Source organism: Triplophysa rosa, linkage group LG17 (assembly GCF_024868665.1).
Source record: "Triplophysa rosa linkage group LG17, Trosa_1v2, whole genome shotgun sequence".
Lineage (NCBI taxonomy): Eukaryota > Metazoa > Chordata > Actinopteri > Cypriniformes > Nemacheilidae > Triplophysa > Triplophysa rosa.
This window is the reverse complement of record NC_079906.1, coordinates 139,394-164,337: the sequence shown is the minus strand read 5'-3', so window position 1 is coordinate 164,337 and position 24,944 is coordinate 139,394. Positions and strand designations below refer to the sequence as shown.

General features: G+C 39.7%; 2 protein-coding genes across 8 annotated transcripts in view; one reads left to right on the top strand and one right to left on the bottom strand.

Annotated features, from left to right (window-relative positions):
• cacna1db (calcium channel, voltage-dependent, L type, alpha 1D subunit, b) overlaps nucleotides 1-4,725 on the top strand; it is a 61,210-nt gene extending 56,485 nt beyond the window's left edge. For all 7 annotated transcript variants that reach the window (XM_057357152.1, XM_057357156.1, XM_057357153.1 and 4 more), the window contains one exon: nucleotides 3,458-4,725. In XM_057357152.1, coding sequence (XP_057213135.1) covers nucleotides 3,458-3,745 — 288 coding nt within the window. In that variant the 3' untranslated portion in view covers nucleotides 3,746-4,725. The remainder of the gene's footprint in view (nucleotides 1-3,457) is intronic.
• A 177-nt stretch (nucleotides 4,726-4,902) lies between these two features.
• Nucleotides 4,903-24,899, bottom strand: chdh (choline dehydrogenase). Its single transcript, XM_057357160.1, has 8 exons — nucleotides 24,770-24,899; nucleotides 19,002-19,750; nucleotides 18,771-18,922; nucleotides 15,055-15,184; nucleotides 11,867-12,001; nucleotides 11,122-11,264; nucleotides 8,872-8,974; nucleotides 4,903-8,585 (listed from the first exon to the last, which is right to left on the bottom strand). Exons 2-8 carry the CDS (start codon nucleotides 19,696-19,698, stop codon nucleotides 8,167-8,169), a joined length of 1,779 nt encoding a protein of 592 aa, XP_057213143.1. The 5' UTR covers nucleotides 19,699-19,750; nucleotides 24,770-24,899; the 3' UTR covers nucleotides 4,903-8,166.
• Between the last annotated feature and the right edge of the window lie 45 nt (nucleotides 24,900-24,944).

Genomic DNA, 24,944 nt, shown 5'->3' with positions numbered 1-24,944 from the left:
ATTGCTGCAGTAAAGGCTTTATTTGCATTAGAAAAACAAGAAAACAAGAATGCAAGAAAACTAAATATGCAAGATAGCTGTCATTTACTGTATTATGTGAATATAAAAACAAAAAAACCCACCAAAGAATTAAAAAAAATAAAAAATAAATGTAATCTAATCGGCCCGGTCTTCTGAGTTTGGCCACATGTTCTCATCCACATCACATCTGATATCTTCTCTGGCAAGGCACCTTGGGAAGAATCATTTGGTATGCCTTATCCACCCCTGGCAGTGTTCAGCTGTGATGTCTTGGCATGCAGTATCCATTGCATCCAGGGGGGACATTTGGTCCTGTGGACGATGGTCAAAAACCTTCCATCTCCAGGCTGAGAAAAACTCCTCAATGGGGTTGAGGAAAGGGGAGTAAGGGGCAACGAAAAGGGACATCATCCTCGGCTGGGCATCAAACCAGGCTGTGACTGCACGGGAATGGTGGAATGCCACATTGTCCCATGTGATCACATACTGTATATTGACAGGTCTACCACCTGCCCCTTTCTACCTCTGGCACAAGTCTTTCATGCAAGTCTTCTAAAAACAGGAGAAGGTGGTCGGTGTTGTATGGGCCAATCACACATTTATTCAGGAGTGCACCATTGTTGGAGATTGCGGCGCACATGGTGATGTTGGCTCCTCTCTGGCCCGGCACAGTAACTGTGGCCCTTTTGCCAATTATGTTTCTTCCGCGCCGACGCCTTTTCGCCAACTTGAAGCCAGCCTCGTCAACGTAGATCATTTCATGAGGGACTTGATTGGCCTCCAACTCCATGACTCTCTGAAAGTAATCAGACACAATGTGTGTAAATGCTTTACTGTATGTCCTATTGTACGCCAGGTTTATAGAGAAGCTTACTGCAAAACACACTATGTAGTGTACAGTAATGACTGTATTGCATAACCTTACTTGGACATACTGGCGACAGAGTTCTTTGATGCGCTCACTGTTCCTTTCAAAAGGAACTTTGTATAGTTGTTTCATTTGCACTCTGTGTTTAGCTAGAGTCCGAGAAATGGATGTTATGCTGATTGCTGCAATGTTCCCAAAGACAAGGTTGTCTTCCACAACTCTCGATTGAATGTCCTTCAATTTAATTTCATTGTCAGCAATCACCATGTTGACAATTGCAAGTTCCTGTTCTTCATTTAGGAGCTTTCCTCTGCCCCCTGAGGGAGGTAGACGTTGAATCCTTAGAGAGACAAAATAGTGTTACATATTAGAGACAGGAGGCATACAGTCACTGTAATACATGGTAAAATTTACACTTTGCAGTAGTAGAAGCTCTCATACAATATCCTACATGTTGGTTTCTCGAAATATCTGAACAATGGATGCCAATGTGTCCCGGCTGAGATTTGAGTAGTACTCGTTCACCAGCCTCTCTGTATGATAGCCATGGTTTATGACATGATCTATTATAGTAGCTCTTATTTCATCAGTTACCCTAGCTCTGGCCCGTCTTTGAGCGCCACCACACATTCTAACTCCTCTCCCTTGCCGTTGTCCCACTCCTCTCCCTTGCCCTTGTCCCACTCCTCTCCCTTGCCCTTGTCCCACTCCTCTCCCTTGCCCTTGTCCCACTCCTCTCCCTTGCCCTTGTCCCACTCCTCTCCCTTGCCCTTGTCCCACTCCTCTCCCTTGCCCTTGTCCCAATCCTCTCCCTTGTCCTGGTACTTGTCTTCCTCTCCCTTGTCCCACTCCTCTCCCTTGTCCTGGTACTTGTCTTCCTCTCCCTTGTCCCACTCCTCTCCCTTGTCCTGGTACTTGTCTTCCTCTCCCTTGTCCCACTCCTCTCCCTTGTCCTGGTACTTGTCTTCCTCTCCCTTGTCCCACTCCTCTCCCTTGTCCTGGTACTTGTCTTTCTCTCTTTCGTGCAGGCATTTTCTTTGTGTGTGTGTTGCTCTGTATTGTTCCTTTTCCAAACAAATTCAGCCCAAAGAGGTCCTTTTTACTTTATACCATATGCTCATGTAATTGAAAGAACCTCAACACCTGAGTGTGTTTCCTATATGGGAATCAGCTGTAATGTATATATTTGCATAACTTTGATCAGCTGTTTCTCATTAGCAATGGAATAAAATACAGGGAGCATATGTGTGTTTCAGTTCACAATATATACTGTATATACAGCTGTTCACTTTGACTTTAGCCTACAAGTTAGTTTCAGAACATGATGTTATCTGTTCTGACATACAGTGTGAAAGCATATGAAAATTTGGCAGTAAAATTACATTGTTTTGGTCTTGGCTGAGCTTGTGTGTAAAAGAAGTTCAAGCATTTTAAATTTGTGTTAACTGTATGCATTTTGTGTCAAAGCAACAATAAATGTGTTAATTGTATAGTCTACACAGACAGATGTTGTGCTAACCGTGTTAAGAGTTTAGCAAAATTGTTAAAAGTATTGAAAAAATTGTCATAGTGATTGTAAAAAACTGTAAGATTGGAATCAGCTGTTTCTCAATTATCAGTACCTAATGAAAATAATTTTTATCAGCTCTTCTAAGCTGCAGAAGTGTAGAGCCTTTATACTATATTTAAAATTTGGAACATTAGTGCCCCATTAGTTTCACAGACAAGGCTTAAGACTAGTAGTCCCAGACTAAAATGAATGTTTGAGCTTTCTAAACTGAAAATAACTGGCCCTGACATATCTTAAAATATGTCTGAGCCAGTGTTTTGTCTCAAGATGCACACCAGAAATGTTTTTAAGGCATTTTTATAAAAGTGATTTAAATATCTTAATTTAACTAAGGCATAGTCCTGGCTTAAGCTAAGCCTTGTCTGCAAAACCTGGCCTTGGTCTTCATTTTTGTCATGCTGTGTTTAAGCATTTGTAAAAAATATAAGAAAGATCCATGATTTGGGTATGGGGTAAGCTTGTTTGAAAAGAAAATTTAAGCTTTTTAGAAATGTGTTAATTGGCTGAATATTGTGTGAAAACAACATGAGTTGTGTTAATAGTATGGTCACAACAGATGGATGTTGTGCTAATTGTGTTTAGAGTTTTGAAAATGTGACTACAGATTGGTCAAAGGGATGTTAGCAATTGAAAAACACTGTTAAAAAAAAATTCAGTTCCTATTAGTAACTGTAACAATATGGTTATCAATATCTAGCCATTTTTATACAATACTATTTTAGTATTAATTGATTTATGCCAAAGGTTTCACTATTGTTAATTCTGTGCCCATTCATGATGCTTTGTTGTAAAGTTTTACAGGTGACTATATTTCCAAACTGTTGAAAAATGTTCTCATACTTTAAAAAAGAATGCAAAGAGCACATACAGCTCAGAAGTCTCATAAAACAATAGATGAGATGTAAACCATAACAATAAATTGTGCATTATTAATACAAGTATTTAAAGGAATTTTTAACACACATAGTGAGATCATGCAACTTGTCGGTTTGTTGCAGGTTTTGATATCTGAAGGACTGGGCAAATACGCAAAGGATCCGAAGTTTGTAACCGTCACCAAACACGAGATCGCTGACGCTTGTGAAATGACAGTTGATGAAATGGAAAGTGCTGCTAGTAACTTACTGAATGTCACAATAGGCCACGGAGCAGAGCCGTATGAAACGGACTCGTATTTTAGCAACAAGGATCGTAGCCTCCGTGACTACAGCGACGAGGAGACAAACCTGAGCAGCAAACCCGAGGAGGATCTATCAGACGAAATGATCTACATCTCAGCTTTATAGCGAAGAACTAAAAGTGAAGAATGGAGTCGTGCCATTATCAGTAGTGTCATGGAGAGATGAGCTCTTTAAATCAAGAGCCGAATGTGACGACAGTACCAGCTTGTGTTTTTCTGTTCGTTGCTGGACTTAAGAGCAGGGGCCTCATTTTTTAAGCGTGCTTACACGCGGAGTGGATCGTAGAGTGTGCATACGCAAAAATCCACAGAAACGCTCATATTTATAAAAACGGTCTTTGCCATTAAAAAGTACTTAGCGCCACGCCAGGGTCTGAGCAGATGCACACTTTTGCTCGTTGGAAGTATAAGCCATTCTTGCCACTCGTATAGGATTTGGACGTTGGCAGGTGCTCATTCATATATTAATGACATTAAAGGGCTAGTTCACCCAAAAATGAAAATTCTGTCTTCATTTACTCATCCTCAGATGGTTTCAAATCTGCATAAATGTCTTTGTTCGGTTGAACACAAAGAAAGATATTTAGAAGAATGTAAGCAATTTCCAGTTACGGGACATCATCCACTACCATAGTAGAAAAGAAATATTGTCTATTTTTTGTTCTGTTGAATACAAAATGAGATCTTTTGATGAATTTAGGAAAACAAACAGTTCTGGAGCACCTTTGACTACCAAAGTAGAACCAATTTAAATGGTAGTCAAAGGTGCTCCAGAACTGAAAATTGCTAACATTCTTCCAGATATCTTATCTGTAATTTATACAGGTATGAAATTAAATGAGGTTCAGTGAATGATGACAGAGTTTTCATTTTTGGGTGAACTATCACGTTAATTAGACATCATTAAAAGGCAGAGATCTGAAACTGTTCAAGATCATTTGCAATTAATCGATTTTCATCTGAAGAGAGGCGTACACACTTTTTCTGTGCGTACGTTCATTCTATGAATCACTGGTACACACTTTGAGAAATGTTGCGTAGAAATCTTCCTAAATTTGATTTTACAATCATTTTAGGCCCCAGGTTCCTTTCATTGAAGGGCATTTTCCTGAATGATTATTATCAATAACAAGATTACAGTCAATAACCCTTTTCTCCAATGTTTTCTTTATTTAAGAGACGTTCTGAAGATTATAGTGGAATCATTCCTCACACTCAGGACAGTTTGACCAGATGACTCAAAACTCTTGTTATTTATCTCCTTTATACTGTAGCTGTTACCAAAAGATAAATGAAAAGGCTTCACATTTTTCAATCATTTTTAAAATGTTAAAAGGGTCATTCATTTACCTTCATTCTGTTCCATTCCTGTCTGGTTATTTGCACCAAAGAGAAACGTTGACAAATTTTTACACAGCTTTGTTCTTTGCAGACCAGTGGCTTTCAAAATAAAAGCAAATCCAGAAAACGCAAGTAAAATGTTCACTATATTGAAAGCTGTCAGATGTTTGATATTTGAGCAGCAATATGTGTTTGGATTTTACCAGTTGAAAACGCTCTTTTCATACATGTCGTTTCACTTTAGAAGACACTGGACACTTTTATGAAGGCTGTTGTCAACACTTTACAGTAGATTCTATTTTCTGTCATTTCAAAGACATACAGAGATGGGATATTTTTATAAAAAGTGTTTGATTGTTTGAGGATTGTTGAATGGCTTGAGGTTGAATGAATGTTTTTAAATCAGCTACAGTATTCTGTTTGTACAGTCGTGGCCAAAAGTTTTGAGAATGACACAAATATGAATTTTCACAAAGTCTGCTGCCTCAGTTTTTATGATGGCGAATTGCATATACTCCAGAATGTTATGAAGAGTGATCAGATGAATTGAATTATATTGTGAAGTACCTCTTTGCCATGAAAATGAACTTAGTCCAAAAAAAACATGCATTCCATTTCAACCCTGCCACAAAAAGACCAGCTGACATCTTGTCACAGGTGAGAGTGTTGACGAGGACAAGGCTGGAGATCACTCTGTTGAATTAGAATAACAGACTGGAAGCTTTAAAAGGAGGGTGGTGCTGGAAATCATTGTTCTTCCTCTGTTAACCATGCTTACCTGCAAGGAAACACGTGCAGTCATCATTGCTTTGCACAAAAAGGGATTCACAGGCAAGGCTATTGCTGCTAGTAAGATTGCACCTACATCAACCATTTATCGGATCATCAGAAACTTCAAGGAGAGAGCTTCAATTGTTGTGAAGAAGGCTTCTGGAGAAGAAAGGTGAGCGCTACAATCAGTCCTGTGTCATGCCAACAGTAAAGCATCCTGAGACCATTCGTGTGTGGGGTTGCTTCTCACAATTCTGCCTCAGAACACAGCCATGAACAAAGAATGGTACAAAACCATCCTCAGACAGCAACTTCTCCCAACCATCCAAGAACAGTTTGTGATGAACAATGCCTTCTCCAGCATGATGGTGCACCTTTCCAAAAAAATACCTTTCCAAGGCAAAAGTAATAACTAAGTGGCTCGGGGACCAAAACATCAACATTTTGAGTCCATGGCCAGGAGACTCCCCAGACCTTAATCCCTTTGAGAACTTGTGGTCAATCCTCAAGCAAAAAGAAAACCTACAAATTCTGGCAAACTCCAAGCATTGATTATGGAAGAATGGGCTGCCATCAGTGAGGATGTGGCCCAGAAGTTGATTGACAGCATGCCCAGGTGAATTGCAGAGGTCTTGAAAAAGAAGGGTCAACACTGCAAATATTGAGTCTTTGCGTAAACTTAATGTAATTGTCAATAAAAGCCTTTGACACTTATGAAATGCTTGTAGTTATACTTCAGTATACCATAGTAACATCTGACAAAAACATAAAAATCACTGACGCAGTAGACTTAGTGAAAATTAATATTTGTGTCATTCTCATAACTTTTGGCCACGCCCACGACTGTACATGTTAATAAAGCATGAAGCGCTCAGTCCGACAAACCGACTCATATGATTCATAAATACTTCCCCCACTACGTATCAAATCAATGAATAAAATAAGCACAAACATGGAACTCATCCAAACCTTTTATAAAGTACAAGAATGTTTCTTTCTCTTTGAAACTCGTCTGGCAGGTAATAGATAACAGATGATGATTACAGGCCACAAAACACACACACGAAACTCACTGCTCATATTCTCAGCACACAATACACTGATGTTTATTACACCATACATTCATACATATTGTACATCTAGGCTTTGTTAACATCTTTAGTCAATGTTAACTTGAAAGTACTTGAAGAGTAAATGAAGGCTGTGTCGGGTCTGGAGGATTTTTCCAGAACATTTACATTACATTTTACATTTAGTCATTTAGCAGACGCTTTTATCCAAAGCGACTCACAAATGAGGTCAACAATGGAAGCAATTGGAACAACATAAGGACAACAAAAAGCATAAGCGCAGTAAAACTGGTCTCATATACTGTATAGCCCAGCACAGTCTTTTTTTTAAGGATGGAAAGAGTAGAAAACAGACATTTACACTGTCATGATCAAACCTGAGTTAATTTCTAACTCCAGTCTTTTCCACACTGAACTACCGTTGCAAGAAAATGCCCCCAGAAAAACACAACACTACATCTTCAATCCTCGGCAGCATTGCTGTTTATGAGCAACAGAAACACTGAGATCAGACCCTTCACTTCTGTGTCATTTAAAGACAACATATCATCTGTCACTCAACGATTGCGTAAACCTTTCAATAAATATAGACTGCCTTTATTCTCGCATAAAGAAAAAGAAATCCTACATGACTGGTGCCTTTAATAAAACACCAGCACAGTGTTTCAATAAGGAGGTGAAAGTTAGATTTTTTTAAAGATTTTCTGTATACTCTTAGTCAGTGAAATAAGAGTTTTCGGTGAATTACTGTCATACACGAATAACACATTTTTAATTTATTTTATTATCAGAGGATTTTATTTGATTTATTTTCAGTGACAACAATCTGCTTTTATGTGCAGGTTAAATCTGTTACATATATAACTAGTGTTTAAGTAAATAAAGCATTCTGTAATCAAATGTAATAAACGCACAGCACCAGCATAAAATAAATCTTGAAATGGTGTAACATTTCTCTCTTTGTGAATCATAAACATCATCATAGTCATTAACATAGTAGCTTAAATGTTTTAGAATTGTCATAAATATAATCAGTTCCTTTACAAAACATGTTAAAGCACAGTGACAAAATACAAATCTTGGTTTGCTTTTTCAACAGGCTACTGTGTGAAGTTTGTCAGCATCTTTATCGACTTGATGTTATAAACTCATTCATCCTTATAATTTAGACGTTATGTTTTTATCACATCACTATTATACTGCATTATGTGAATAAGAACTGTATAGTGAGAAGACGCATTAAAATCATTTTGTAATAAATGAAGTTGTCGTTCTCATTTGTTTTAAAAAACATTTAAAATGTTTGAGAAGCAGGTGAAGTTTGTGTGATCAGGCTGTAGTTCTCTCATCGCTGTGTTTTCAGACTGGCAGGCTGGTAAACGGGGACTCCGGGGTCATGAAGTGATGGAAGGCCTTTAATTGCATCCGCTGCCTTCTCTGCGATCATTATAGTGGGGGCATTTAAGTTACCGCTCACCATGCTGGGCATGACGGAGGCGTCCACCACCCTCAGCCCCTCGACACCGTACACGCGCAGCTCCGGATCCACCACTGCCATGCGGTCCGAGGCGCTGCCCATCTTACACGTGCAGGACGGGTGGTAAGCGCTGTCCGCCTTCTGCCGAACGAAAGCATCGATCTCTGCGTCCGACTGGGTGGCGGGACCGGGCAGCACCTCGGGACCTCGGAATGGGTCGAAGGCTTTCTGAGCGAATATTTCCCGTGTGAGCTTCACGCAAGCTCTGAATTCCAACACGTCCGTTTCTGTGTAAGAGACGCAAAACACAGATCATGAGAGAAGCGAAAAATCCATAACATAAACATTCCAATTTGAACTTCGACGAGCAAATCGACGGTCAAGCTAACGGTACGCTCACAAATAAAATGTGGAACAGGAGTTCAGACTGCTTCCTAAATGTTATACCCACGAGCTTAAATTGTAGAATTATTAAATACTTGCTTAGGAACGTCGCTTAAAACGATAAACTATTAGAAATGAAAAGATTTCACTCAACACTCTTCTGCTCAAGTCTGATCACAATAAACATACCGCTAGAGAGATAGTTTGGTTGGATGACTGGATGGGCATTTGGGTCTTTACTCTTCAGTTTGAGCCAGCCAACACTTGCGCTCCTCATAGGCCCAACATGAACCTGCACACATCAGAAAAACATTCTCAGAAAATTTTGCGCTGGGAAAGCATCAAGTTTTCAGGGCCGTTCACATTATAACGTTAACTATAATAAAATAACGTTTTAAAAATCGTTTTTAATTCAGGAGAATAGCGGAGTTCACACCATAACGATAAAGATACAGAGAGCGATATCGTTGGGATCACTTTCAGAACGATTTTTTCCAGCTGATGAACGATAAACCATACTGTCAGACAGTTTCTGGCCTACAATGTTTGACTATTGGTGATCGCAACGCGGCTTTTATGTCAGAATTAAAGACTGTAGTGGTCGGAAAGCGGTGTGTTTTTCGGATATTATATATGTAACACTTATCAGTCAGCAAGCTGGCAAAATAAATGCTTTACGTCCCGGACATGAGCTCACCTTCAGCCTTCAGAGAAAGCAGCCGGCCTTTGCTGTCATATTTTGGAGAAAAGACGTTCGGGAGTGAAAACGAAAGCATCAGCAGGTCATCTACATTCATTTTAGTGACTGAGAACACTGCATGCTTAAAATAAACAAAACTTTATTGTTATCGTCCGCTGGTGTGGACGCAAATATAGTATATATATATAGTTACAGTTATCTTTATAGTTATCGTTATAATGTGAACGGCCCTCAAGTCAGTGCTTGAGGTTATTTGAAAAACAGCTTTCTTTTAAAATCTTAAGTGTATTTAGCACTTTTTGCAATTTTGCATTGTTGAAAAGCAGCTTCACATTTTACTAGACAGTGGAGACATAAGAAAAACAATATTTAGAGATAATATACGAAAAAATACGAAATATATAGGATACGTGGTATTATTGCAAATGTTTTAATAAGATTTACATCCATGAAACTAAATGATCATAATTGTCTGCAGGTTTCCAATCTGACTGTTATATTCATAAAGCTGGTAACCAAATGTTTCATAAGATGTATTTTAGCGATTCTGAATGTATGAAAATAATTATCTATAACCTTGTAATCAGTTTCTAAATAGACATATAACTACGTCAAATTTAAGATACATGTGCACGTTATTGCATCTGAAGACTGTAACACTTTACCTAACACCTTTGTGTGAAGACAAAGTACCAAAATGGTGTATAATTTACCGAGACAATAGGGTGGTTTCCTGTACAAGGCTTAATAAATGTTAGAGCGGTCAAAACTGACATGCCTTTTTGTAAGGCATGTCTGTAAAAACTACTTAAAGTCCCAGTGAAATTAAAAAATGACAATGCCTATTTTTTCATGAAATATTGCAGCGTTTCTTGTAAATAGTTTATCAATGTGGGTCATTCCCTTTTTAAAAATCGTTTGCCCTCATAATCTTCAGTTAAAATCTGAAAATGCACTTCAGTCCTGTAATGACTATTGATTTTAGATGACGTATGTCAGAAGGCTTGGGCGGAGCATCTGTTAACTCCTCCCCTTCAACTGTCAGTCTGCTGCCAGTTCTATTTCAAAATGCAACGGCTGTTTTTATACATCCAATCGCAGAGAAAGACGAAAGCCACGCCCATTATTTTTATCATTCAAAATTCCATTTCACTCTGAAACGCGTCAAAATACGGAAGTAAAAACGATCGCAACTTCCAGTTCACGGGGACTTTAAATGTCCTAAGTGTGGCTAAATCTAATCCAGGGGTTCTCAACCCTTTTGACTCCAGGGCCCCCCACTGTACTCAATAATGTTCAAAGCCCCCTCTCACAAAAACTCATAATTTCTACAAAAAAAAAACTTTTTAGAGCTTGCCATTAACTGGGAATAAACACTAATTCATAATAAAAATGGCCAAATAATATCTTGGGTTCTTTTTTTTACGTATTTCAGTGCTCATTTAGTCTTCATGTTAAATTATTTGTCATCTTAAGGCCCCCTTAAGTCAGCTGGAGCCCCCCTGTTGAGAACCACTGACTAATCCCTGTCCGGGAAACCGCCCCTTCTTCCAATTAGAATGACAGATATAATAACCTGAAATGAATGGAAATGGATGAAAAATGAGGAACTGATATATAAGGATTATAAATATATTTATGTAAAAATTCATTCTTTATGCTTAAATAACTCCAAAATAAAACCTGTTACAAGTAGTTCTTGGCAGCCATATAAACACATGATAAAGAATAATCGGTACCTGGAAGGCCTCGATTTTAGATTTGACACGGCCGTGATCGATGACCTGAGAGGGCAGAAAATGAAACTGAATATCAGGATGAGGAACGCCAGGACGGCTGCGAATGAAACCTCCGCTCTCCAGATGAGCCGTAGCACCGTAACCTACAGTCAATGCACATGAGCGGATATCACAGATTAATGTTTAAGTGACATTGTACCACAAAATCAACAATGCAAAAACATGAAATGATATTTTGCATGAAGAAAAAAGAGTAAAGTTCTTTTTATATAAAATTGAGATGATGAAAGAATGAATTCATGTTGTCACTCAGTGTCCAAATGTCAGTGTTCTGACTCGCAGGCAATAAAGACCAAATACACTTGTGTTGTAAAGAAAACAAGTCCAGACCTCTGTCCGCATGACTCTTTTTATGAGAGATCTGAACTTTGAAATTGAATTGATGTGCAACAGGAGACAAACATCACGCAGCAGAAATGAGTCTAAAGTACAAAGCAAAAACTGACAGTAGCATGACACTGGATTGATCGGAAATCAGTTTATTTGTATTTTTGCACCATAATTCTATGAGAACGACTTCTTTATTTTCTCTGCTGTAAAGACTGTTTTGTACTTCTTATAAATGCACTGCGCACAGATGAATCCATGAATAAATCTGACTGTGCATGTGCATATTTTCTGACGGTGACTGCACTTTAGAGATGTTTAAACACACGCCGAGTTGTGAGGAATGCCGTGACGTCACCTGTGAATGTGAGGAGCCACTGCAGGCCGATCTTCAGCATGTGCAAGGGTTTCTGTGCTTTATACAGAGTGATGGGCTGAGTGCACTCATGTTGAATATATAACTCCAGATGATCCTGAAGATTACAGCCCACACCTGACACGGCACACACACAACACATTATTGACCTCATTCATACATCACATCTGTGTACACAAAGTATAAAGACACACACATCTCAATATAGCCACGTATTATTTTATATAGACTGTTTCATCAGTCAACTTAACTGTGTTTGGCTAGTGTCTAATAATAGAACTACTATTAATATATATAGTTTTTAATTATGTTCATTTTAATTTATATTATTATTTTACTGTATAATGATTGTATTAAATAAACAATTTGTTGAGTTTTGTTGTATGTTCATTTTATTAAATAAACAATTTGTTGAATGGGTCTTGTAGTTTGGTCGCATTTAAAGAAATGGTGTGGTACATTGACACCTAGCGGTCGAGCTTGGTATCGCAGTCTAAATTCACAGAAGCTATATTGAGTGTCGTAAATAGGGCTAAATCGATTCATCGTTTTTAAAAATGCGATCGATTCTCAAAAGCCGTCAATTGATTTTTTTCTTTCATATTTCCGCAAGCACTGAACATTCTTTAACGTGAATGTTATTGCTACTACTATCCACTAGATGTCACTTTTCCTTTTACAACGGGTGGATGTTAGACACCGAGCCATTCATTGCTTAATTAACATGTGGTACCTTTTTTCACTGTGTATGGGAGTGTGAGGAAAAGTGCACAATGTGATAAACAAAGTAACTGATATTAATGTCCCTTTTGAACCAAAGTTTTTTTTATTACATTTATATCCTAATCATTTAAAATCCAGAGAATATATTTTTTTATTTCTATGTGTATTTTACAAGCTAAAGGCCTTATTGCATTTCACTGGAAAAAGCTAGAGGCACCGAGAATACAGAGGTGGTGTAAAGAGATGGTATTAAATATGTCAATGGAGAAAATAACGTATATTATTAAAGGAAAATATAAAGCTGCTGAAGACCCTTGGAACCCCTTTATATCTTTTATAGAAAATGAGAATGAAGAGATCAATGGCATAATGGAAGTTATGTAAGAAATTTGTTTCCTGTAACAGGAGGCCTTTAAGATATGTGTTTTTTATGTTGTTTTTATGTGTCTTTTCTATATTTTATTTTATTTTAATTTATTATTTATTTTTGGTCTGTTTTTTTGATGATTTAAATTATGTGAATATTGTTTGTTATAATTTGTGAAGTTATGTGTGGTTAAAAAAATAAAAACATGGTGGATGCGGGTGTGTCGTCGAATTTAACATCACCTTCACATAAAAGGCAGCGGTTCATATGATTGCAGCCCCTCTTTACAGCCAATTTTGTTTTTAAAAAATGTGTTACTCTGCATCTTAAATGTAAAATAACCTGATCCTGTTTGATCAAGGTATGCGACTGTTCTGTTTCAATATACCCAAGTGTGTTTAAAGTTTAATACACAGGTGGCTCTTCATTTCACTTTTTAATTACCATTGTAATCTGATGTTTACTGATCTTTTTTAGAAATATCTGTAGGATTTGTATTAAATCTATAATCACTGACTCGAAACGAATCGGGAGCTTGTGAATCGTAATCGAATCGAATCATCAGAATCGATACCCAGCCCTAGTAGTAAACTAGTTATGACACTATGCTTAAAGAGTACATTCCTCAATATTTTTAAGGGCTTATTTTGGTTTATGGAGTGTCCGACAACAAGTTTATGTACATACATGATGTAAAAATACTATTATTTCGTAATAATAAGCAGTTTTTATTACCTTACTTCTTGACTGACTCTCAAATGATTCGTTCCGCGATTCATCTGTGTAATCTCCGCCTTTCTGCCAGCGTAGTCTGATCTGATTGGTCAGATAGTGTAGTCTGCTGTGATTGGTCAGATGGTCTAGTCTGCTGTGATTGGTCAGATGGTCTAGTCTGCTGTGATTGGTCAAACGCGTTCAGCATGTGTCGCAAATGGACCGCCTATCATTACTACTGTATTACGGTTTGCAGGTGGTTGGATATTAACAGTGTATAGAGAGAGATGGCGTCGATTTTACCTTACCAGTTCGAGCCCGAGTCTGACGAATCATTCTTTAATCCTTATACAGATGCCAGTAAGAAAAAGGACTGTTTTAGACACTTCTCTTGTAACAGTTAGTTATCACGGCATACAGTGTACGGTGTTCGTATCTTCAGATGTTATTATAACTATAGTACACCACGCAGTTCTTGAAATAAAGACTTTGCGAGTTAATATGGTTGAACACTTACATTAGCGCAACGAGTTTATAGCTAACGTTAGGTAAACAAACAGTAACAACCCCAAAAATAACGGTAACGTTAGCTAAACACAGACATGAGATAACGTCACACAAATTTAATTTTAAGTAAAGACAAAAATAAAGAGTCACACTTACAGGTTGTGATTCGGTGGAGCTTACAGGTCCAAATAAAGTTGGTATTGCAACATCTTTTAAGGAAAGACGTTTAATGTATCCTGCAGTAAAGGCGCCAAGACTGATGAAGCAATCTTCGGTAAAATGACGCGCGCAAAGTAAAACGTTCGTTTGAAAAATAAATAGTAACCATTTTTTCCTCAGAAGTTCTTCCTTTGGTAGTGAAAATAAGACTGACTTAGTTTCACTACATAGAACACAGCTTCTCTTAGACATGATGCACACGTCACGAACGAGCTAGTACAGTGTTTGGGGAGGAGAGAGTTAAGTTTTCGCAGTCAGTAGGCGGGGATTTTCTAGTGACGTAGGTACATTGTGGTTAAAGATTCGGACAGGTCATGGCTTGTTCGCGTGATTCAGAGTCGATTACCTTTTTTATAAGCTAATAACTTTGTTATTCGTTCACCTTCGGATTTACAACTTGGCAGATTGCTTACATTCAAACACGGCAAAATTAAACACTTCATGAAATGTATTTTTTATGATCTCGAGGAATGTACTCTTTAAGCTGTACAGCCTAAACAATGTGTGTCCTGAAAAACAAATCTAAATAAAAAACATTATTAACTTCATTTCAACTGTCGGTTTCCTACTAAAAACCTGCGATGACGTGATTCTGTACGAAGTGATTTCTGTCCAGGTGTGTGCAGGTACAGAGAGTCACCTGGCAGGTGTTGAGTAACAGGAATATCTAATGCGTGCAGTTCATCTGCGCTTCCCACTCCAGACAGCATGAGGAGCTGAGGAGAGTTTATAGCTCCACCGCAGAGAATCACTTCTTTATCAGCAAACACCTGAAAGAGCCACAAGATGATGTGAGATCTGCAAAGATCAGCATTTACTGCACAACATCTCATAAACAGCATGAAAGTGCAAACGTGAGAATGAGGACACAGTCTGGTCAGAGGAAATGAGCGAGACAGAAAGCAGATCAAATCAGACATGAAGTGTAAGTGAAGCAGGAAATGACATCAATAGACTGAGAAGTGCTGCTAATCGCTGATAAAAACAACTAAACCGAGTCATTTTCTTCACACAGATTGCATCGCATTCACACCACTATGATGTGATAAGGAATGGTGCTTCTGGAGGTTTAATGATTCACACAGCAGTACAAGAGCATCAGGGCAGACGTGTGCATTTTCATTTCTTAAAGGGGTCATATGGCGCGAATACGTGTTTTTCTGTGTCTTTGGTATGTTATAAGTTGTCCATGCATGTATTAGACACGTAAAATTGCAAAAATGAAAGTGTGGGAACAAACTATGCATTCTATCTAAAAGCAAATGCTCACCCAGACCTGCCTGAATTGCCTCGTGTAGCCACACCCCCACAAATCTACGTCAGTTGGTGGTATGATTTGACTAAGACCGCCCAAATGTATACGCAAGTAAGGTGGGCGCAGAGCCATTCATAGAGAGAGTCGTGTCAACTTCGTTGACTCCAATGGAACAGTTTTTTCACAGCAATGGAGGCTCTCAATAGTTCCCGGAAGTTACTAGTAACGCATATGGAGCTGCGACTAAACAGACCAACTGAGGTAAACTTCTAACCCATTTAAAGACGAAAGCCATTTAATGAATAAAAAATGAAAGAAATAAAGCATTTAAAGAGAAAACATAACTATCTGAAGGCTCCATGAATCACGTGACGCTCCAGCATTTTGGACTTCCGTTGGCAGAACTCTCTCTCTCAATGGCTCTGGGTGGGCGTACCTGTCAGTACAATTGCTTTGGAACCTGATGTTCCAAATATGGTAAGAAGCGTTACATTTCCGTCACACGCTTCCAGTATTCGACCAATCACTACACACTGGTTAACTGGCCAATCATAGCACACCTCGCTTTTCAGAGCCATGAGGTTTGTAAAAAATCTGCGGGTTTCAGAGAGGCGGGGCAAACAGGAGATACAAACATGCACGGTATGTGGAAAATACAGCGTTTTTGAACCTTAAATCGTGTATACACATTGCATTACATCTAAAACAAACAATAATATTTGTTTTAGCCGTGTCACATGACCCCTTTAAAGGGACAGTTCACCCGAAAATGAAAATTCTGTCGTCATTTATAAATTTCTTTGTCCTGCTGAACACAAAGGAAGAATGTCAATAACCAAACAGATCTCATCCCCCATTTGCTGCCATAGTAGGGAAAATAAATACTATGGGAGTCAGTGGGGATGGAACTGTTTGGTTACTGACATTCATCCAAATATCTTGAAATGACAAGAGGGTGACTAACACCGTGTCTACACCAGGCGCGATGCGACATGACAAAAGACATTAGAAACTCTTTAGAACCCATTATAATTTTACATTTTGTCCACACTGGTGATGCGACAAACCCATTAAGAACAAGCAGGTTGTCATGTTGCATCGCGTCCGGTGTAGACACGGTGTAAATGATTTCAGAATTTAAATTTAAATAACTCAGTGGCTATGTTTATGCTACTTAGCTCCTCGTCTGAAAGCTATTCTTTCAAAGTAACTCCACACAGAACAATTGATTTTGTTATTGACAGATCAGGCGGCGAGTGAAATCCCATCAGTCACGAAGCGTTTCTTAAAGGTCATGCAAAATGATCAGTGATTCTGAGGTATTATCTGTCAGGATACGTCAATCTATCTTCACATTTGTGAAAAACGTTTCAACTCTACCAATGGTTGAACAAACACCTGCACATAGACGAACATAAGTCAATTTAACATGATAATGACAGGTACTGTAAGTGATTTCTGAGAAGCGCTGTTGATTTTTTAAATCGACACATAAACAAACACACTCAACTGGTTATGTCAATTTTGTGAAGGAATCGTTCTTTTGAACCAGTTCTTTTCAGTGAACTGGTTAAACTAGTTACTGGTTATGCAATTTTGCCTCTCAGATTCAAAATGCTACTCAAACAATGAAACTCAAAACTATTTAGTTACAACTGCTAATAATACAACAACAGCATATCTTAGTTCTGAAAAACTGTTTTCCTCACACACAGAATGTTTAAAGGGGATGCGCAACTGTGTTTCATGCATTCTGACTTCTTTACAATGTTAAACATGCTGCATTCTCATGCTTGACATGGTCAACTTGTCAAAGAAACGAGTTGGACGTGTCACATAGTATTTCTGTGCTCGAGCAACCCCCCTCGGGTTCGTATAGGTTTTTTCGAACATGAAATTCCCTTACGTAACAATGTTGCTTAGTCCATTATTGGATCATTCTCCTGGAAAAGCCCAGCCACGCGTCAACCAGTGAGAGAAAGAGCACGCCCATCAATGCGCTTCATTCGTTGTACTGAACTTTCAGCTGTGTTTGTTTGTTCACTTCATTTGGGTGATGAATGTTATATAAACAATGGATGTAATGCTGGATTTAGAGATCGTTTGTAACTGATAGATGGAGCGGTCCCAGCGCTAAAAGATGCCGGTTATGAACCGCACACGGTAAGTCAAAGTAATTCATATGTTTGTGTTTTATTGGCAATTGGCGCGTATATGCATAAGGTACACAACACGAACTTAATGAATTGTGAATCAACAGTTATGCAGGGATAATGCAATGATGTATTGTGTGCTCGTGCTGTAGTTCCGCCCCCCTGCACACCTTCAGGAGCTCGCCTGTTTTCGGAAATAATCGTGCAGCTGTATCTATCTTTTGTAAATTTCATCAAACTAAAGACATTGTCTTTTTTTCTGTATCGTGACGTATGTCCAAGTGAAACGACTTCTGAAATGAGAAAAAAATGTAGGGCGGGACTTGATTTCATCCACCGACAACTGATTGGATCGTTAAAAGGTGAAAGATTTGAACACCAGTTTGCAATATGTCAGTCATTGCAGCCCCGCCCTCGCGCCATTCTTTGTGACCAGAAGTGAAGAGAGGTCGTTTCGAGAGGGGGAGGAGGTTAACGTTTTTGATTAAAGATTACAAGTGCAAATGATTTTTTTTTTAATTATGATGTGCACGGATAAATAATTTATAAGAAATACTTCACCACTGTGTAAAATAATTAGAATGATCATTTTTTATTTCATGCCGACTTTAATATGAGATTGGCAGGAACTGTGTGTGTTACCTCCGCTTTAACATTATTTGAGCATCAGACCAGCTGCTTATTTAGCCCATTTTAGAAGACACTTTCTGTTTCACTTTTTATTTTATTATTATACCTTTTAAATATCAGATATAATAAGGTCTTAAAGATATTTGTATTTAGTTTGACAAAATGGAAACAGAAAGTTCTGGATAACCGTGGTTAACAAAAAATCTAAATAACATCCCCAGTACCAGTGTACACAATGGCATGCGTCACATACATTCACACTTCAAGTGATTGTTCACGTTTAAAGAGACCAGGAGAGGTGGAAGAAATCCCGTTTACCCTTTTCATCTGTCCATTCTGCTGAAACTCCACCCCTCGTGCCCGGGTCCCTTCAAACAGGATCCGCGTCACCATGCAGCCGACCTCAGCGCTCAGGTTGGGTCTGGACAGCGCAGGGCGAAGGTAAGCGCTTGCTGTACTCCATCTTTTACCTGTAAGGAGGACAGAGGATTTTGATCGGCCCTGTGATGGGGACTTTTCCACGTTTGTGAAAGTAAATGCCACACTTACCTTTGTGGATGGTCATGTCCATCCACCCGACTCCCTCCTGCTGGTATCCGTTCATATCGTCGGTGAAGGGGTATCCCGCCTGCTGGCCCGCCGTGATGAACGTGCGATGCAACGGGTGATCCGTCTTCCCACGTGAGACGTGAAGCGTGCCGCCACCCCCTCGGTAACGGTTCGCCCCCAGCTCGTGCGTCTGGGCCTTACAGAAGTAAGGAAGACAGTGTTCATAGTCCCAACCCTCGGCACCTTCTCTCTGCCAGCGGTTGTAGTCCTCGGCGTGCCCGCGGATGTACACCATGGCGTTGAGCGAGGACGAGCCGCCCCAAACACGCCCACGAGGCCAGTACATCACCCTGTTGTCCATGTGCCCCTGAGGTAACGTGTGGTAATACCAGTTGTACTTGTCATTGCACAGGTTATAGGTCAGCGCGGCGGGCATGTGAATCTTCCACGACAGACGGGTGCTGCCCAGCTGCATGTCTTTGGGTCCCGCCTCCAGGAGCAGCACCGACTCAGACGCGTTCTCTGAAAGCCGGTTGGCCAGAACGCATCCTGCGGAGCCGGCTCCAACGATCACATAGCTGTGAGACGCTGCTGCGCTGCTGTGGACGACGCTGTTTCGCTGCGGGGATGCGGACGCGCGCGGAAAGCGTCTGCACAGGACTTCGGCGAGCCTCGCCGATGCACTCACGCACAGCATGATGAAAACTTTCTCTGCCGAAGATCTTGACAGCGTTTCACCAGCAGCAACCCTGACAAAGGACAAGGGTTGCAGTTTTGTCCACACTCAGTTGTAAAGCAATTTTCAAAAATATTCACATTCTTTTCTTTAAAAATATGATGATATTTGTACAAAAGGTTTTGGACACCCCTGCTTTAAATCAATTTGGAAAAGCTTTTTAAAAGGTCTATCCACACCAAATAATTCCATGGACTGCAAATAAAGAAAACACACAGCTTGATGCCATAGAACCAGGTGTTTAAATGTGATATCACTCCTACTTTGTTAAAGGAATAGTTCACGCTAAAAAGAAAATTCTGTCATCATTTACTCACCCTCAGATTGTTTCAAATCTGTATACATTTCTTTGTTCTGCTAAACAAGAAGGAATATATTTGTAAGAATGTCAGTAACCAAACAGATCTCATCCCCCATTTACTGATGAGATCTGCTCGGTTACTGACATTCTTCCAAATATTTTCCTTTGTGTTTAGCAGAACAAATACATTCATACAGGTTCGGAGCATCTCAAAGACGAGTAAATGATGACAGAAGTTTCATTTTTGGGTGAACTATCACTTAAGTGGACACTAATCTGCCCAGGATTCAAAGGCATTCACTGTCTGAAGAGCATCACTTCAGGTCAACTCTGCAAACTCATTTAAAATTTTAAATATTGGACGGGACACAGAGATCTGATCAGACATCCCGATCCAAAAGCCACTGATGTTGTCAAATGTCAACATGCTGTGTCCTGATTGGCTGATAATACCATCTGCTTGATTGGATCACAGTGATCACATGTTAATGCCAAGCTTAAAAGGGTCATATGGCATGAATACGTGTTTTTCTGTGTCTTTTGTGTGTTATCAGTTGCCCATGCATGTATTAGACACGTAAAATTGCAAAAATTAAATTGTGGGAACAAATGCATTCTATCTAAAAGCGAATGCTCACCCAGACCCGCATGAAATGCCTCATGTAACCACACCCCCACAAATCTACGTCAGTTCGTGGTATGATTTGACTAAGACCGCCCAAATGTATGCGCAAGTAAGGTGGGCGTACCTGTCAGCACAATAGAGGGTATGGACGTGTCGTCACTTTACCACGTGAGCACGCCTGAGCGTGCCCTCCTGGGTGGCAAAACACTCAGCAAAATGACTGCTTACAATATCAGGAAATGCAATTCCGCGCAACATTTCAGTGTCCAGGAACACCTGATTCCTATATAAGTTGTAGAGAAGTCGTAAGGATCACCGTCGAGTCCAGACGTTTGTTATTTCAGCTAATAATTGCATGTTTTTAGTCCCAGTTTCTTTGTTTTTCCTATTCTCCTCAGCCAATTTGCTGGGTGTTTTGCCACCCAGGGGAGTGTCCCGACATGTGCACGTGGGAAAGTGACGTCAATGCATACCCTCTATTGCTTTGGAACCTGATGTTCCAAATATGGTAAGAGGCGTTACATTTCCGTCACACGGCTTGCAGTATTCAACCAATCACTACGCACTGTAATAATACTACAGCACTGCAGATTCTAAATACTTCTTATGTACTTGAATTGCTCCATAAACATGCCTGTTAGAATATACAATATAAATAAAGAATATAAAGTGTAAAATTGTAGCACGAGCCCACTGGTGTATGATGTTGTATGCAAGATTTCCATGTAAATCTCATCGCAATGATCAAACATCAATGTTCACCGAGTCACAGGACACAGAAACAGAGGCGGAGCCAGGGGGTGGCCAAGGCCACCATAAATTAATCTTTGGCTACCCCCGGCCCCCCCTACCGCTTTGCCGGCAACTTTTTTGCGGAACCATTTCTGTACACAGTTGTTCCCATATGGACGCATTTCAACAGCGCACCTCAAACAAGTACTTCTCCACCCAAACTGAAGGTGGCAGTAATACACTCAACTTGAATTTCAACCACCAACACAATTACAAAAGAAGAAGTCGTGTTGTTGTTGTTCGCGTGTGCTCCAACGGACTTTGCGCGTGCAGTCAGAGGACTGCCTGTTTCCCGCCGCGAGAGAAGAGGTCACAGGTAAGTTAACAAGAAGAATTAAGTTTATTCACTATGTTTGAAATGTTTCTTGTCTTAATGTATGTATATTATGGCTGGCGTGCTGAAGTTGAAACAGACATGGTAAAGTTTGCTAAGTTAATTTAGGCTGTTAACTTAGCAGTATGAAAGTCGCAAGTTTCACTGTGTCAGTGTCATTTAAAAGAGCGTTGTAGAAGGTCATTAAAAGTAAAGTCAACTTTCAGTGCTGATTTAGCTTAATGGTGGTGGTCTGTCTGTGTCATATCCTTGAAAGGGAATTAAAATGTTTTGTTGGCAGCCAAATGATAATATGCAAAGTATTGCAAAGGAATATTTTTGAAATGCTTGCCCATAAAGTTAAGGTTACTATATTTTGGTTTTTCTGTGATATTGTAATGTTTATGTTTGTTTGATAAAAGTGCATTCTGGTATATTCTTATGTCATGTAAATTGTCATTATGGTGTGAGCTTTATCACCAATTAAAAAGACACCACCTTCTGCAATGCCACACTGTTTCAGATCTTTTTTTTTAAATCAGTTTAGTAATACATTAAAAAGCTTATGTGGATCTTCATGATGTAATTCTACATGGCAATCACTGCCTGTTTAAGTAAATGAGTGAGTGACTAAGAAACACTACTCAGGGCTCTAGAGTGCGACCAATTTAGTCGCACATGCGACCTTATTTCTCAATGGTGCGACTAAGAAAAATCTGAGGTCGCACCGGTGCGACCAGCCGTTCGAGGGAGAAAAAAAGTCTCAGCGACTCTGAAAGTCTCCCTGTGATTCAACAACAGACACACATTAGGCCCATATCGTGGTCTAAACCAATCACAGATAGTGAAGGGCGGACCCCCCTCTGATTGGTCGTGGTCCAGATTTTCCTGTACGTGTGTGTACCAGAGGTCGCGTTAAACGAAAATTCTCTGAAAGTGACGGAAAAATCTGAAGGCCGTCCGTCCGTCATTTTGACGGATTACAATGAGGGCAATTTGTAACTCCCCGTTTCCCTTCATTAGAGCGCGATATGCTCGCGAAGGGACGTGCGTGTTTTCACATGTCATTGTTACTGACTAGACATATGTGATGCGATCTGAGAAAACCCGTCGGATGTCTCGCTGGGACACCTATCAAAGTAAACCACATAACATGAAGAATGAAGGAGTATCAATTCACATTTCCCGCCAGTCCTGTGTAAACTACGGCATGCAAAGTTTTTTATACAATGTTTTCGTGAGATGACAGAGCTCCCCGTCTGCAGCACCGTGAGTTATCCGATCGCAAAACATACAAGGGATGATCAAAAGTCCAGACACTATGCACATGATAAACAACGTAAAACTTGCTTCACTGCTTATTAGTTGTTGTCCATAATGTTTGCTAGTTTCCTTGTGATAATGGCAGAGCTCTCGTTCTTTAAGTGTGCCCGCACCATTTTCCTTACATTCGTTTTATTCAAACGGTTTTGTACAGTATTTTTATAGACAACAACACTGGGAAATGTTTTTTTTTATTAAATTGTTATTAGAGTAAGTCTTTTACTACTCTAAAGTGACTTTTCCTTGTGATACTGGACTGTTGTGCTTTTATTTTCATCACTTAACTTTAAACCCGTTTTCCTCCAAATTCCGTTCCTGAAAATCCTAGCGCTTCAGCCGACCTCAGCCATAACTGTTACATACACAAGATATGAGCAAAATAAAAACTGATTTGGAAAGGGCTTGAATATGGTATCAAAAACTGTAATATATAAATTTGCACCATGTGTTGGGTTTTCCCAGATCGAATCACATATGAACATAAACATTGAAGCATTAAATATATAGATGAATATAAACAGCAACGGCTTTATTGGGCATTCAGTTGTATTAAAATACAACAAGTTCCGAGACACAAGTACAGCGTGATGACGTCACGAACATACTAATTACCACCTAACGCCACCTTGCACCATAGTGACGGGTAATAATAGATTATGACGGATTTTTTACGAGCCTGTCAGTCAAAATGACGGACAATAAAAAAGTCTAGCGCAACCTCTGGTGTGTACGTGTGAAAATGCGTGTGCTGCAGTCAGACAGAGAGGGGAGGAGCCTATAGGCCCGTCAGTTAAACAGAGTGGATGTAGCGCGGATGATGAGAGAAGATGAAAAGAACGATTGACAACTTTTTCGTGAATAATGTTAAGTTAAGGCCTGATCCGTCCGAAAATCATAAGCAATGCTCTGACACAGAGCCATCAACCTCCCAGGTTATGTCAAGCCCTGGTCCATTTATCTTGAGATGTTTTAAGTTTCAGTTCAGTGAAGCACTTTAAGCACCAACACTTTTTCAGTAAGTTACCTTTCTTGTAGAATTGTGCTTCAAATAAAGAACTTTATGTTGACCAGATTGTTAGTTAATCATTTACAATGTCAAGTCAATTCTGCCTTTATGGACAGCGATTTAAAAAATGGTAAAACTGCGGTGTTAAATGCGATGCGGTCGAAAATTTGGGTGCACCTAACTTTTGTGCTGGTGCACCTAAGAAAAAAGTTAGGCACACCAGTGCAACCAGTGCAAAATGTTAGTCTAGAGCCCTGCTACTAGATCCACAGTGACTTGCCACATAGGGGGAAAAAAGATGATATCAGTTTCTGTGCTACCCCTGTGTGAGCTATGGTCTCAGTCTGGCCACCCCTATGAAAATTGTCTGGCTCCGCCACTGCACAGAAAGTTCAGTGTCTGATCAATCGCATCACGGTCACATGACACCTCATTATTTTACGATTTTATTTCAACGTGCTTCGCTTTTTGTTCGCGGATTGTCGTCGTTTAGTGTTTGTTTGCGTTAAACGCTGTAAAACGTTACATGTCTACTGTTGTGCAACTACAAAACAACAGATTCGAACGACACAAAACACCATCAGATCCTGCAATATACACTTTAACACGTGTTCATATAGTTTACAAAAGCATGCCGTTAGAGTCAACTTGTGAGAAAGAAAATCAACTTACCGTGTCCGTCTACAAGCAGGCGTCTGTCTCACATGTGTGCGAACTCACAGCGCTGTGGGTGGAGCCTCGGTCACAATCACTGCGGTGGGCGGAGTCTCAGCGAAGCACCGACCGCTCCAGAGGACGAAGTGCGCACCCGAACGCAACATGCCAAAAACAACAATGACATCAGTTT